General features: G+C 40.8%; 1 protein-coding gene across 6 annotated transcripts in view; it reads right to left on the bottom strand.

Moving 5' to 3' along the window:
* Window positions 1–15,795, bottom strand: part of LHFPL3 (LHFPL tetraspan subfamily member 3) — a 629,939-nt gene that overhangs the window by 544,243 nt on the left and 69,901 nt on the right. For 3 of the 6 annotated variants that reach the window (XM_032484193.1, XM_014556109.2, XM_006181028.3), the window contains exon 1: window positions 1,081–1,545. The exons of 2 other annotated variants lie outside the window; for them this stretch is intronic. In XM_032484193.1, the coding sequence (XP_032340084.1) occupies window positions 1,081–1,519 (439 nt within the window). In that variant the 5' untranslated portion in view covers window positions 1,520–1,545. Of the gene's footprint in view, window positions 1–1,080; window positions 1,546–5,121; window positions 5,240–15,795 lie in introns of those variants that run through there. One more of the 6 variants, XR_004321616.1, reaches the window with a different exon arrangement.

Genomic DNA, 15,795 nt, shown 5'->3' with positions numbered 1-15,795 from the left:
GAAAAATGTGGCTGCCTGAGACATCCTATATTCCTGTACTACCAGACCATCCATAAAATCAAAAGGACCCCAACATTAGAACAGGGGAGTGTCGAGTGTCTGAGGATGGAGTCTGCCCTTAGAAGGCAAGGCATCCAAGGTGGCTAGCAGAAAGGGTACTTGGGATCACGAGAGGTAGAGAAAAGAGTCTGTTTTTGTTTCAGGACTCTCCAAAGCTACCAGGAAACGTACCTCCATTCTTTCTGGGTTGAAAGTAACTTTGATGCTCAGAAAAAGTACTTTCATATTCTCCAACTAGCAACAATCTACTAGCCACGGGCAAAGAGTGATCAGAGATACCAACGAAACAGGCTTTCCTCTGCCCATCTTCCTAAAGCCACTTCCCAAAACGTAAGACCTTTAGAATTCTTAATTCCCTCAAGACTCCTCTCTGCTTAAAGATGGAATGGAAGAACCTTTTCTCTGACAAGGAAGCAAACTGAAGCCTTGACATTGGGGAATTGCTAAGGAACATTCTAAGCTACATTTTTCTTAAAAGGGTAAAACACAAAACAGAATACGGATTTATTCATCTCCAGATGGATGATAAAAATTTTATAACTTCCCAGGACAGAGAGAAACAACCTCACTCCAGTCCCCATACCCAACCACTCTCAGGAAGCAATGACAGAAACAGTCCCAGAGAGGGACAGAGCAGGCTGACTCTCCTTCCACAACCTCTCCAAATCCGCTTTTCGCCGCGCTGTCAGTCCCTCCTTAGTCCCTCAGCTCGGGCCCTAAACTGCCGCTTCTTCTCCCCATCTTTAGTTCTTAGCGGACTCGGCCCAGCAACCGCCCTGCCTCTCGCGCGTCCCTCTGGGTGGCGCCCCCCGCACCTGGAGGTTCTCGAAAGCCCCGGGACGAGGCGCTGGTGCCCAGGCTGGGGAACCCCGGGGGTTCCGGCCTCCCAGGGCTCCCACCTGAGCGGATTAAGTTGCTGGGCCCCAACGGCGCGCACGGTCCCCGTCCCTCCCACTCCCGCCCTTCCCGGGTTCGGGCGTCCCGGTCCCCCCGCCTTCCCAGAGGCGAGCGCGCATTCACCAGAGGTGAGCTGCATCCAGGCACAGATCTTGTACACCGTAGCCGTGTTGCAGAAGAAGAAGAGAGTAAAGCAAATGATGCAGGCGATGATGAGCATCATGGAGAGGCCGATGAAAAAGGAGGCGGCTTTGAAGGCGCCCGAGGGCAGCGTGGAGAAGTCCGTGAAGCTGCCCCTGCAGGTCAGCTCTCGGGAGAAGCCGTTGCCGATGCAGTAGTGGAAGAGCCCGAAATAGCCGGCTTGCGGGGTGTCCACGCCGTCGCCGATCCAGTAGGGCTGGATGAAGCACACCACGTTGACGATGGCAAAGCAGATGGTGAAGATGGCCCACAGCACGCCGATGGCCCGCGAGTTCCGCACATAGTTGGTGTGGTACAGCTTGGCAGCCTCCTGAGCCGGGAGCATCGCGGCGGCGGCAGCAGCAGCGGCGGCTCCGGGCATTCTCCCCCTCCTCCTCCTCGTCCTCCGCCTCCCCCCGCCTCTCCGCGCTCAGGAGACACACTCACCGTGCCGCGCGCGCTGCAACTCCCCTGCCTCCGCCTCAGCCCAGCAGCGCCAGTTTCAGAGTCTGCATCCTTGCTCCCGGAAGGAGGGCGGAGGAGCGCCGAGCACCCCTCTGGCTCGCCTGGCACAGCCTTCTGGTCCCCCTCCCTCCCTCCTTCCTCCACTCCTGGCTGGGGCTCCAGCCCTCCTCACTGCCCTCCGCCCGGCTTCCCGCCGCCGCGGCTGCAGCTGCTGCAGCTGAAGGCGGCAAATCCCGCGCGGGGCAGCGGGGCGCGCAAGCTCGGGCGCCCCCCCTCCCCCGCTCAGTTCCCGCCTTCCTCCCAGCTCCACGCAGGAAACCCCACGGCGCGGAGGACCGCGGCGACCCAGGAACGCCTCTCAAGTGGCGGCTGTGGGCCAGGGAAGCGGGCCTGGAGTCGAGGAGGGGGCACCTCAGGAGGGGGCGGGAGCACCCACTAGGATCCCAGAGGCGAACCCAGGATCCCGGTTGGTGTTAGGGGCCAGGCGCCGAGGTTGATTCTGGGACCATCTGAAGCGTCGCACAGCAACGTGCTTCGACCTCTGCATCTTTGCAGAGGCGCGAGGGGCAGCGCGGCTGATGTAGGCGAGACGCCAAAGGGACAAGAGACCTGCCGCCTGCAAAGGACTCCCCTCTGACAACCACTGAAAATTGACCCTAGCTAACTCGTCAGTGGCCTCCGGTCGTGTCCACGAGGTGGAGACAGAAGTTGGGCAGGAAACTGACAGACAAAAACGTAAAAGACACACCTTAATGACAGCCTCAAACTTGCTCAGCTGAACTTGTCTCCTCTTCGCGTTCCCCAACCCATGCAGCCAGATAAACTGTAGCCTATTGATGGCCTATACTTTCCTTTAAGTCAGGTCATTTTCCCCACAAATCCTGCCATAGATGGGGCCTATGGGATATGGAAGTGACTGTGTCACAGAAATGTGCAGTTTGAAAATATTGAGTAGTGTGGCCAGGGTTACATTTCTTAAACTAATTCTCACTGGCAGCTACTCTGTGCCCAGGCACTGTGCTAGGTACTCAGGATACAATGGTGACACCAGATGACTGTTTTCCTTCCTTGTCTAGGTATTTCCCCCTCCTCCAATAACCCAAAGATGTAGCTAACCAGAGAGTTGTTTTCAGAGAATTTCCTCTGAATGATCCATATATAACCCCTTATATTTTCATGTGGCATTGCTGTTATATACCTGCACTTTGTGCTGTTTCCTTAGCTTAAAGTTTTCCCTTTCAAGCCTCTATTGCTTTTTTAACTGTCCCAGCCTTTCAAACTCCTTTTCTCTGTTTCCATTTGTTACTTTTTTGGATAAAGAAGCGTGTAATCTCTGCTCAAAGCAATCAAACCAGAATGTTCAATAGCAGCATCAGATTTTAGCAACCAACCATTTTGAACCATAAGACCACTGAATTCTCTGAGTAGAAGGGAGAGAATTATGCCAGAATTTGACCCTTAAGTATATACTTAATCACACACTTTATTATAATGCAAAAACATGTGGAAGCTCCTTGACACCCTCTTACCATAATGCCCAATCTGTCCACTTTCTTAACTAGAACAGTGAGAGACATGAGACACAAGGTGGAATACGATGTTAGGAAGAGGTCAGAACTCTTAGACTGGTTCAGCTTGGAGAAGGAGCTGCTGCGGAGGAAGGAAAGAAAGCTCCAGAAGATACTATACTTCATAAATGGCTGTTCTATAGAAGAGAGGTCAGACCCTAAGTGATGCAGACCAACCATACCCCTCCTCTAACCTGAAGTTCTGAGATTTTATGGGGAGAGAGAGGGAGACAGTGGAAACAGGGATGTGGGACACAGAAGCTAATAAAGGGATTGAAACTAAGAAAGGATTTTAAAAGGTGAGTTAGGATCTTACATTCAGCTTTTCCTAAAGGCATGAAGTTCAGGTATGACAGTTCAAGGTCCATGAGGCAGGACTTTGGAAGTAAAGAGGACAGAATTAAACAGTGGCATGAGACATGTAAGTTTAGGTGACTAAGGATTTCTCCCAAGTATGGTTGTAGACTCTCAGGTCTTTTAAAAATTAGAGGGATTTGGGGGGTAAGGTAGAGAGGATGACCTAAATATGAGCCAGCCCAATATAACACTTGCGAATCTCTAAAAATATAATTCGTGATGATGCATCATCAGTGCATTAGTGGTGACGGAGGGTCAGAACTTCTGCTAGGTTTCATTTGTCTTATCTCTCCTGAAATTGCTGGTAAGTAAGAAAATCAGGAGAGTTTTAACATGGAAGGAGGCAGAGGAAAGGTGAGGGTAATCGGATTTATGGGGCCATCTGGCAGGCCATGTGTCCCAGGGGCAGAGATAGCTTTACAGCAAGAACTGACAGTTATTTCTAGTGACTCTTCCAAGCCCTCAAATCCCCCTAAACCTGCTTGTATAAAGTGGTCTTTCTTTAAAATCAATGCCTAAAAGACATCTTACTGTTCCCCTGGGGTGGCTGAGATGGAAGGTCGCTGAGAGGGGAAAGGCTGAGAATCAAAAAGCCTGGTTTAGATCTCAGTGCTTAAATTGCCTTTACAGGACCAAGAAAAGACTGGCGAGTGACTCAGATTCAAATGTTGTGATTCAAAGAGCTTTTCTATTTGAATCATGCCCAAGGAGAGCCTTATTCTTATTCCAGTTTTGGAATTGCCTCTGGGTTCGTGCTCAGAATCAGTCTGCCATTGGGCACACACAAGGGGTCCCATCTTATCAACAGCAGCTAGGAACAGAACGGTGTTGGTGTGTTGCTGATCTGAAGTGATCCCTTCCCCCTAAGAATCTGAACTGTTGCTCCTTGAGGTGAGGGGTCAGTCAAGGATGAAATGAACCCTGCCAATGGCCCTTCTCTCCACCTTCATCCTTCCAGGATGAAGCAGGATCTCACAAGACTCTTGGAATTAGGCATGAACTGCAATGCCTATAGACTCTTTAGTTGCCATCAGTGAATGCAGATTATCCTCCTACATCTTCTTCCCAAATCCCCCATGCCCATCCCCAACCTTGCCCTTGGCAACCAGAAACCGCAGAGTAAGACTGTCCCTATTCTTAATCTAAAGCTTTAGTCTAGCACCATGCAGACTTCAGGAGTTCAAACAGCTAAGCATCTGGGCAACTACCTATATTTATCAAATATGATGTGATCAGGAAGGATGTTTTGGGGAAGAGGAAATAATAAGTCTAGCCTGGTTCATGCTAAGGAGTTACTATTGATAGAAAAGTATTTTGAAATTATAACATGATTCATATGTGCTAAATAACTAGTAAAAGTCAGTGTTATTGACAGCATCAAATTAGAAACACTGAACACTCAAATCTCAAACTTCACTGTTAAAAATGTTTTTCTCTTACTGCCACAAAGGGTCAGTAGTGAGATCCACTTTTCCCCAAACTGTATCTTAATGTTAGGGCTATAAGAGAGAAAATAACAAAATAAGAACAGTCGAATGCTACTAAAAAGATTCCTGGTGAGTTAAAGAACGAAACGTTTTGATCCCAAACTAACCTGTGATGACTTGGGAAAGTGTGAAAGCCTTGGAGGGCAAGAGACGTGGAATCCAGACGCAGCACTGCCTTTAGCTAATCATGAGAGACCAACACTCTTGGGGCTCCATTCTTCATCTCTAGAATTATGGTGAGGGAAAAGGGACATCAGAGGGATTCTCAGGTCCCTTTCTGCAGTAAAATTCTATCCTGTTCTACAAAGACTATTCCAGGATGACTTTGCAAAAAAAGATAAAATGCAGTACTTGAAAAAAAAAAAAATGAGGTAAGACCAAACAAGAGATATCAGACTCTGACGATGCAGACGTTTTATACAAAATTGAAAATCCCTTCTGAAATCCAACTGTTATAATCTTTCAGGCAATGAGTGGTTAGTATTTTCAGATGAATCATTGCTATGACCTTGGAAAATGGAGAAAAAGATTATTTCTAAAATCTGTTACTTAATTTCTAGGGCAATTACCAAGGTCAATATCAGATCCCGCCCCAGAAAATAAATATTCTAGTAATTGAAGCTCTTTTCACTCACCGTAAGTTTCCTTCTGCCTCTTCCCCATCTTAGTTTTCTTTTAGGGCTTTTTGGAAATCATGAAACAACATCTCTTAGTTTATCAGTCACTCAGTTAGCAGTGGCAGTCAGATGGACTGAGTGTTTCAATGCCCCTTACGAATCAAGGTCAAATTGATCACAAGGCTCTGATTTCGTTGCACCTTGGTCTATACCCTTTGCAGTGAGATGTGGAACTCCACACACGGAGAGAAATGGGAAATAGGAAAATCAGTCATTCTCTTTCTTTACCTTTTCCCTCTATTTTGAATTGGATTCTGTGTAAGAGTTATCCCTTTAATAAATTCTTTTCATCTTTCCAGAACCCAGCTAAGACCATAAGTTGTTTTCTCATAAGTCTGAACCTCCAACAGCCTATGTTAGAAGAACTATCTCTCTGTTAATCTTTTTAAGCCCTTGATAATTTCAGAACAATTCTGTCTGAAGGTAAGTAGTAACCTCTATTGAATAAAATACTATGGAAACATGACCATCACTTGAGGTATGATTTTTTTTTTGTCTATCATGGAATGATATTATATTAAATGATATTAAGTTCAGTATGTAGGTTTTGTTCTCTTTGAGTCTAGTACTGATTGGTCTTCCTGATCTTTAAAAAATGAATTCTATTTGATATTCATTCTGAACCTGCTTTACGGAGTCTTCCATTCAAGATGTACCTTGATTGAAAATCAACGTTCTCATTTGGAACATTTACACTTGAATTTTTAATATTGGACTCATATTTGAAACCATTGCTTGGATTCTCTGCTAAAGGCATCTTTATCCACAAAGCTTACCTCTCCTACTTGGCAATCGCTCAAATCTCTCAAATCTCATATTCAGCCTTAGTGAGAATCTCCCCCAAGCCACATACTATTTATTTTAAATCTTGTAATCCCAAACACCCCTCTAAATGTGAAGAAAACCCATCCAGATGCCTTCTTTTACTGCCCTTGTGACACAAAAGTATTAATCATGATAACTCAGTGCTTTTATTGAAGAGACACATTTTCATGTCTATATTAATCTGCTTTTGCTAGAGAAGCAACCCAAACTCTCAGTTGCTTATAAGCAGAAGCATTTTCTTCTAACCCACACCACACAACGGTTGTTGATTGGCTAACCAAGGTCCAGATAGTAGACCTGACTTCAGGTCTGCTTATACTGCCATTCTTAGGTCCAATCTGAAGGAGCAGCCCTTATCTGGGACATGTTGTTGGCATAAGGACGAAAGTATAAGAGATTAAGGCAAATTATAGAACAGTATCTAAAACTTCTGCTCAAATATAGCATGCAGCATGTCATCTCATATTCCATTGGCAAAAGCTTATCATAAGAAAAAGCCTAATGTCAGTGTGTTAGGGATACATAATCCTCTTACAGGAAACAAATGAGCAAAAAATCAAGAACTTTAATCAAATCTATCATGTCCACCCTCTGACAAAACTTTAGTAAAAACCTACTTTTCTAATGGTCCCTAGACTACATGCCTATGTGATTTTTGTTTTAAGACTGTAGACTATTTCATTTTGGATAAATACCTCATCCCACTCACTCTTCTCTGAAGAATCTGCCTTTACTTGGTTCTTATATAGAAAAATTAATAAACTGAAAAAGTTCCCATGAGAAGCTAAATTTATAATTAATTTCTACATTTTATAATATTCAGACATGCTATTTGATTCTCCCTTTTAAAGGGTGCATCACCAGAAATGTCATTTAGTTTCAAAGTGGATGTTACCTTGTGAATTCTCACAAACCTACAGTGTTTTCCAAACTTGAGTATGTATTCTTCAAAAAAAAAAACTAGTGTACCCACAGTAATGACTTATAAGATTATTATTGCAATGTTACTTAAATGTGCAGAGTAAAAATTAAAAGCATAAAACTTAATTTAATCAACTTTCAGATATGGTGGCATGAAGAAGTCGGTGCCTCCTCTCCTCCAAAACAAGTAAAAGACTGAATAAAATTGTCAAAACAGCCATTTTAAGGTTTCAAAGGCAAACAACAAACTGAGAGGTGTTTATTCATGAAGAATAGCTATAATTTGAATAAGAAAAGCAGAGTCTGTGGTCTTTTTGCCTGGGGTGGCTCCGTTTCTACTCACCACCAGCTCAGTCAGCATGTTGTTCTATCAGGGCAGGGCTGGCCATGAATACCAGCAGCTTCTGCCAGAAGGGGAAGACTTCATTTAGAGTGAAGGACAAGAGCCCAGGCCAAGCAACATTATCACTGAAGTTAGCTAGCTCAGTGAGAAATAAGTATGGAAAACCCACAAATCTGCAAGCTCAAGGTCCCACTTAGGGCAAGTCAGAAATTTAATGTAGATACCCTGGAAATGAGAGAGCCATAGAAAAGCTAGATAAGCTCGCCACATCCCTGGCCAACTAAAGAGTGACATGCACATTTGGAGGAGACCAGAAAGGATTTGATGGAAAGTAAAAGCTGAAGAAGACTTGAGAAATGCCAGAATCCATTGTCAGAGGATTGGAGCTCTACAGGTTTGATGTATTTGAGCACAGTCTCTACCAAAAATACTGCCTGACCACAAAGCTATGCACACCTAAGGGAAAAAAAAATGCAGGAAGCCAGTCTAAAAAACAAATATAATAATCATTAAAAAAAAAAAATACCTGAGCAGAGATATCAGCAATCACATACCATAAGAGAGACAGATTCTGCAAGCTAAGTCCAGGCAAGTTACTGAAAAAAAAATCCCTCAGGAGGGAAAAATGAGAATCTAGATTTACTATAATTTATTACTTAAAGTGTTCAGTTTTCAACAACAACAATTAAAAAATGAGACATGCAAAGAAAGAGTAAAATCTAACCCCTTACTAAGGAGAAAACTCAATCAGTAGAAAATGACTTGGAGTGGTCCCAGATACTGGTTTTAGTACATGAAAACTTCAAAGCAGCTATTTAAAACATGTTTTAACCATGCAACCAACAAGGAGTTAATATTCAAAATATACAAACAGCTCATATAACTCAATATCAAAACAAACAAACAAACAACACAATAAAAAAAATGAGCATAAAACCTAAATAGACATTTCTTCAAAAAAAATATACAGGTGGCCAACAGGTACTTGGAAAGATGCTCAACTTCACTAATTATTAGAGAAGTGCAAACCAAAACCACAATGAGGTATCAGCTCACACTGGTCAGAATGGCTTTCATCAAAAAGTCTACAAATAATAAATGCTGGGGAGGGTATAGAGAAAAGGGAATCATCTTACACTGTTGGTGTGAATGTAAATTGGTGTGGCCACTAAGGAAAACAGTATGGAGATTCCTTAAAAAACTAAAACTACAGCTACTATATGATCCAGCAATCCCACTTTTGGGTATATATCCAGAAAAGATGAAAACTCTAATTCAAAAACATACATGTACCCCAGTGTTCACAGCAGCACTATTTACAATAGCCAAGACATGGAAACAACCCAAGTGCTCATCAACAGACTACTGGCTTAAGAAGATGTGATATACATGTGTATATACAATGGAATATTACTCAGCCATAAAAAAGAATAAAGTATTGCCATTTGCAGCAACATGGATGGACTGAGAGAATATTATACTTAGTGAAATAAGTCAGACAGAGAAAGACAAATATTATATGATATCACTTGTGTGTGGGATTTAAAAAAAAATACTAATAACTCTATACACAAAACCAAAATAGACTCACAGACATAGAAAACAAACTTAGGGTTACCAAAGGGGAAAGAGGAGGAGGGGTGCTGATAAATTAGGAATATGGGATTAACAGATACAAACTACTATATATAAACTAGATAAGTAACATGGATTTACTGTATAGCACAGGGAACTATATTCAATAGCTTGTAATAACCTCTAATGGTAAATAATCTGAAAATACATATATATATATATATATATCTGAATCACTTTGCTGCACACCTGGAACTAACACAATATTGTAAATCAGCTATACTTCAATAATAAAAATAAATTTTAAAAAATATGTTTTAAAAAATGAAAGAGACCCATGTTTAAAGAATAAATAAAAGTATAACTATTACTCAACAAATAGAGAATTTCAATAGAGAAATAGGAACTACAAAAAAAGAACCAAATGGTGATTCCAGAGTTGAAAAGTACAACTGAAATGAAAAATTCACTAGATGGGTTCAACAGCAGATTTGACATAATACTAGAAAGCATCAGTGAATTTGAAGATAAATTAAGAGAAGTATCCAATCTGAAGAACACAGAGAAAAAAAGAGTTAAAAAAATAAGCAGAGCTTCAGAGATCTGTGAGACGATATCAAGTGTACCAAAGAATGTGTAATGGAAGTCCTATATAGGGCCAGAAAGTTTACCTAAAGAAATAATGGCAGAAAACTTTACACATTTGATGAAAAACATTGCTCTAGAGAACTAAGAAGGTCAACAAATCCCAAGTAGGATAACACAAAGAGATTAATATCTAAGCATATCATAGTTAAACTGCTGAAGCTAACTATGAGAAACCAGGAGAAAATATTGAAAACAGCAAGAGAAAAACAATTCATAGGAACACTGGAACAACAATATATTTATGGCTAATTTCTCATCAGGAACAATGGAGGCTAGTGGCATTGGGATGACATATTTAATATGCTGAAAGAAAAAAAATAACTGTAAACCAAGAATGGTATATACAGGAAAACTGTCCTTCAAATCTGAATATCACTCACCATTTTTGAACAAGGAACAAACTATTGATACATGCAAAATCTTTGGTGAACTCCAGTGAATTATGCTGAGTGACGAAAAGCCAATCCCACAAGATTATATACTGTATGATTCTATTTATATAACATTGTTAAAATTACAAAATTATAAAGTGGAGAACAGATTAACAGTTGTTAGGGGTTAAGGAAGGAGTGGGTATCCAAGGGAAGTGGGTGTGGCTATAAAAAGACAACTGTGGAGATCAATGTATTAATAGAAATGTTCTATATTTTGACTGCATCAATGTCAATATCCTAGTTATGCTATAGTGCTCTAGTTTTGCAAAATGTTACCAATTGGGGGAAACTGGGTGAAGGGTACACATGAATATCTCTGTATTAATTCTTATAACTGCATATGAATCTACAATTATCTCAAAATAAAAAGTTTAATTTTAAAAATTATATGTAAAAGTAAACATACACATACTTTAACTTCAAAAACAAAGTGAATGGACCAAACACCACAATCGAAAGATAGACTGTCAGATTGGCTAGGGAACAATCCAAATGTCTGTGAACTGGTAATGGACAAACAAAATGTGTTTTATCTATACAACAGAATTTATTTAACCACAGACATGAAAAAACTACTGATACATGCTTCAAGATGGATGAAGCTCAAAAGCATGATGCTAAGTGAAAGAAGCCAGATGCAAAAGATTCCACTTATAAGAAATTTCCAGAAAAGGAAAATATCTGGAGATAGTAGGTTAGTGATCACCTGCAGCTGGAAGTGGGAGCAGGGATGGATTCAAATGGGCACAAGAGAACTTTTGGGGGAAATTTAAATGTTCTAAAACTAGATTATGGGGATAGTGGAACTGTAGAAATTTATTTAAAAAATCCTTGAACTGAACACTTACAATGCTTGAATTTTATGGCATGTCAATTACACATCAATAAAATTGTTTACCAAATTAAGTGTAAACTCCCATTTCTTATGCTTATTTTGAAACCTACTTATGCAATTATCAATCCAAAATTCACTTATGAATTAAATATAGACAAATCACCAAACTAATAAAATTCAAATTAACTTTTCCAGAACATAACTAAGAAATTTAAAGGTACCACCAAATAAAAGTCTTTTCCTTAAAATTATTTATTCACACATACTAATACAGGTTGATATGCATAAAGACAAGATTAACTCAAACAGTCCTCTCTCACTGCGAATTTGGCCACGGTTGATCTGGCACAGGTATTTTTAGAGGCTGTAATGTCTGGGCTACAATGTGCCCTGTGACAACTCAATTATCTCACCAATTTTCTCCCTCCAAACTACTGCAAAACTCTCCCTTACACAGTTGGACCAAAACATACTCTGGCTCTACTTGGTGCCTAGACGTCATTCACTAGAATGTAAGCTCCATAGGACCAGGAACATTTTCTGATTCACTGCTGTGTCCCCAAAGCATAGAACAGTAGTACATGACATATTGCAGATATCAAAAGAATGAATGAATGACTTTACATATAAAGACCACTTCTTTCATGTGTTACTACTTCATGGCATTACTCTCTGTTGTACTGCATTTTCAAATGATAGTATCATAGACAGTAAGTAAGGAATGAACATCTTATTCTATGAAAATGATTTTCAATTGCTAATTACCACTGCAAAAAAGAAGAGTGGGATTTTTTTTTTTTGTCTTTAAAAGTAATGAGAGTTGTCTAATAGTAGTTGTGAGATGAGTGTAGTCACCTTGACATTAGGATGTGTAATAGAGCTGGACATGCTTACCAACATATTTAAAACTAAACTCTTTGGTGGATCATCAGCATCAATGCAAATGCAATTACAGAGTCCTCCTCTGATCCAAAACTGTTTGTCAGCACTGTTTTTCAGCCTGTTTCCTCACCAGATAGTAAATGTATCAGATAATTTGAAATATGCCCATACTAATTTTTAAATTAGCACCTAATTAAAACCTAAAATTAAAAATTCTCCTAGAGAACTCATAAATGCTGAAGAATATGTGGATCTCAGTTTAAGAAGCACTGGCCTAAATCATCACACATCTCACCTGGTAGTGTTTCTCAGTTTTGTGAGCATTTGTATTTCATTAGTGTCCTCACTGAAAGCATGAAATAGTGCTCCAACTAATTATTCTGTTGGGAGGGGTAGTCTATTTATTACATTTTTAAATTGAAAGCACATGCTTTTAAGTATTTTTCAGGCCCAATTCATTCCTACTGTGTTTTGTGATGAAGAATTCTGAAATTGCAGCTGAGTATTTCTCCAAATGCTGAAGCAGATTCTTGGCCAGGGGTGGAGGGGTGGCTGCATACTCTGAAGGGAGGATGGGGAATGAAGACAGCCCATCAGCAATCTTCCAGTCTCTTCCCAAGCAGAGTCAATGGCAACCCTTTGGGGAAGGAGGCTAGTTGAACTCCTAATCTACCCCCCACAGAACATAAGCTCTGACTCCTTGCATTTTGGGCTCTTCCATGTGCAAGATTCATTCCTTTCATTCACTGACATAAACAATTACTAACTAGTGGCTACTGTAGGTTGTACAGTGTGCTAATTGCTGGCCTTAATGATATGAATGAGATAGAGTCCCTGCCTGAGAGGGCGCATACTATCAGGTAAAAGAGAGACAGATTGAGTTCTGCAATGCAGTGTAGTAAGTTCCAGCATCTAATAGAGGCATCCTCTGAAGACACAGAGGGAAGCATCTAATTAGCTTTAAACCTGAGAAAGTTCCCTTGATGAGGGATGGATTGATGAGGGACAGAGAAAAGTGAGAACAAGCAGAGAAGATGTTACAGGAAGAGGGGACAAAACCAGTAAAGGCATTAAGGCAGGAAAGAACTAGGGAACTTAGAATTGAAGAGGAGAGATGTGTTTATTTTCTTATTGATCTTTCTATCCATCCATCATCCATCTGTCCAACAAATACTCATTAATTGTCTCTTAAATTCCAGATGCTGGGCTAAGTGGTATGGATTCAAAGGTTATTCAGATTTGACCCCTATTACTCTAGAGGAACCAAAGTCCAGTGGTTCAGGAGAGATCTAAATAAATACAGGACCTCCTATCTACTTCTTGAATCTGTTCAATTCTCTCCATCTTTACCACCAGGCTAATCTAAGTTATTAATCACTTCTTGCCTGAACTACTGCAATAGCCACAGCATAACAATGCTTTCTCACCCTCTTTGCTTTCACCCTCTCCTATTCATCTCTCACACTGAGGACAGCGTACTTTTTGAAATGTAGATCTGATTATACCTCTGTTTAGAACATTCCGCTGGTTTTTCACTGCTCTGAGACTAAAGGCAAAATGTTTCAGCATGCTCCTGCCTGGTCTGGACACTTCAACCAGCCTCGCCAGCCTCAGCCTATTTGACTATGTCCTTCTCACTCACTTCTCTATCCTTTTTCTCACCACATTATTGTCCTTCTGCCACAGGGCCTTTCCACATGCTGTCTCCTATGCATGGAATGCTCTTGGAGAAATTTACCTGTCCTCATCTTCAAGATTTCAGTTTAACTCTGATTTGTTCTTCTGGAAAGAAACCTTTACCAACCTCTTAGACCTTCTTATACTTCCTCATGCTCTCTCATTTGCACTATTTATCACCATTGTAATTTATATATATATAAGATGTTTGAATCATGCCTATTCTCTCACCAGACAATAAATGTATATTTTTCTTCACCACTTAACTGCTAATTCAGTGCTCAATAAATATTTATTGTATGAATGAACACATATGGTGTGTCAAGTTTCACTTTCCAAAAATGGTCACAATAATATCTCTCATCCCACATGCTTTTCTTAACACATGGCTTTAATGTTCCTCCTGTTGAGAGGTGGTAACTATGTTCCCTCCCCTTGAGTCTAGGTAGGCTTGTGATTCCGGCAGAAGTGATGTTATATGACTTCTGAGGCTAGGTCATAAAAGGCAACAGCTTGTGCCTGGTTCTTTTGATGCTTTTGGTCTTACAACTCAGCTACCAAGCTGTAGGAAAGTCCAAGATGAAGAACTGAGACCCCCCCCCGCCCCCATTCCATAGGCCTGCCTGACCTCCCATCTGACAGCCAGCACCATCTTGCCACAATGTGTAACCGCCATCTGGAGAATGGATCCTCCAGCCCTGAGTTGAGCCACCCCAGCTAGTACTGTGTGGACTAGTGACGAGCCACTTCTGCAAAGCTCTGCCCCAAATAAATGATTGCCATTGTTTTTAGTCATGAAATTTTGGGCTATTTTGTTTCACATCAAGAGATAACTGGAACATATAGTAAAAGAGATACATACTTCACTGACAAACTATCCAAGTTAGGTTGTCAGGATCACTAAATCAGATTGAATATTTGGTCACTACAAAGTGCTTTTCAATCAACCATTTAAATAATGGAACAGAGCAAAGCAACCATCATCAACACAGCACATCAAAGAGTCACAAAGAAATCATAGTAATATAGAGGATTTATACCTTTCATCCAGTCTAGATCCCAGCTCTGTGCTTTATTTCTGTCCACTCTTTTGTTCTTCTTTAGTCTTCCCTATCTTCATTTCCCATTCTTAGGCTATTTAAATCTACCAAATTGCCTCATTCTAATCTTTGTGATACAGGGTTCAAGCTGGTAATAATTTTATGATTGGCAAAGAAGCAACTTAAAAGATTACTTTAAGGGTAGTAGAAATATCTGATCAAAGGGATGTTCAGTGACTTCTCTTTGAACAACAGTGTCTGGAATTGTTTAGGTTCTTGATTTTACTTTTGCATGTTTGTGGCGTGTGTCTTACTGGGTATATACAAGTTGAGGGACTTGGTGGATTCAGTGCAACATGGCTGCTGATTAACCTGATAAGGTGATCATGTTTGTGATAAAGAGCATATAATTAATTTCTCTCTGGAGTACACCTTGAAAATCCCTGCTCTAATTTCCCTTCAGAAGTTAAATGTCTACTGACAGGATGCAAAGAGAGTATAGCATACTGTTGAATAAAGAGTGCCAGATCTTAAGTCTAGCTACCTGGGGATGAATCCTGACTTATTATTTATTAACTGTGTCACTGTGGCCAAATTACTTATTTTTGCCAAAGTTCACTTTATTTAGCTGTACAGCTGGTACACACTGGTACCCATTCTGGAGGATTATTAGGAAGGTTAAAAGAGATAATGCACATGAAGCACTGAGAAAGTGCTCGGCTACAGAAACTGCTCAGAAAATCCAACCCTTGCATTGTATATATCATGACTCATTGCTCCCAGCTTCATTCTAGATGGCCAATCTCTGTAAGACCTTTAGAGAAAGATAGTGTATGTGAAGCAATCTGGAAAGAAATGAGTCTGTTCACAGTTTTTAAGATGACTTCTCACCATATCAGATCATTCCCCTTCCAGAGGCAAAGA

Source organism: Camelus ferus, chromosome 7 (assembly GCF_009834535.1).
Source record: "Camelus ferus isolate YT-003-E chromosome 7, BCGSAC_Cfer_1.0, whole genome shotgun sequence".
NCBI lineage: Eukaryota > Metazoa > Chordata > Mammalia > Artiodactyla > Camelidae > Camelus > Camelus ferus.
The sequence above is the reverse complement of the archived record's forward strand: the minus strand, read 5'-3'. Positions and strand labels throughout refer to the sequence as shown.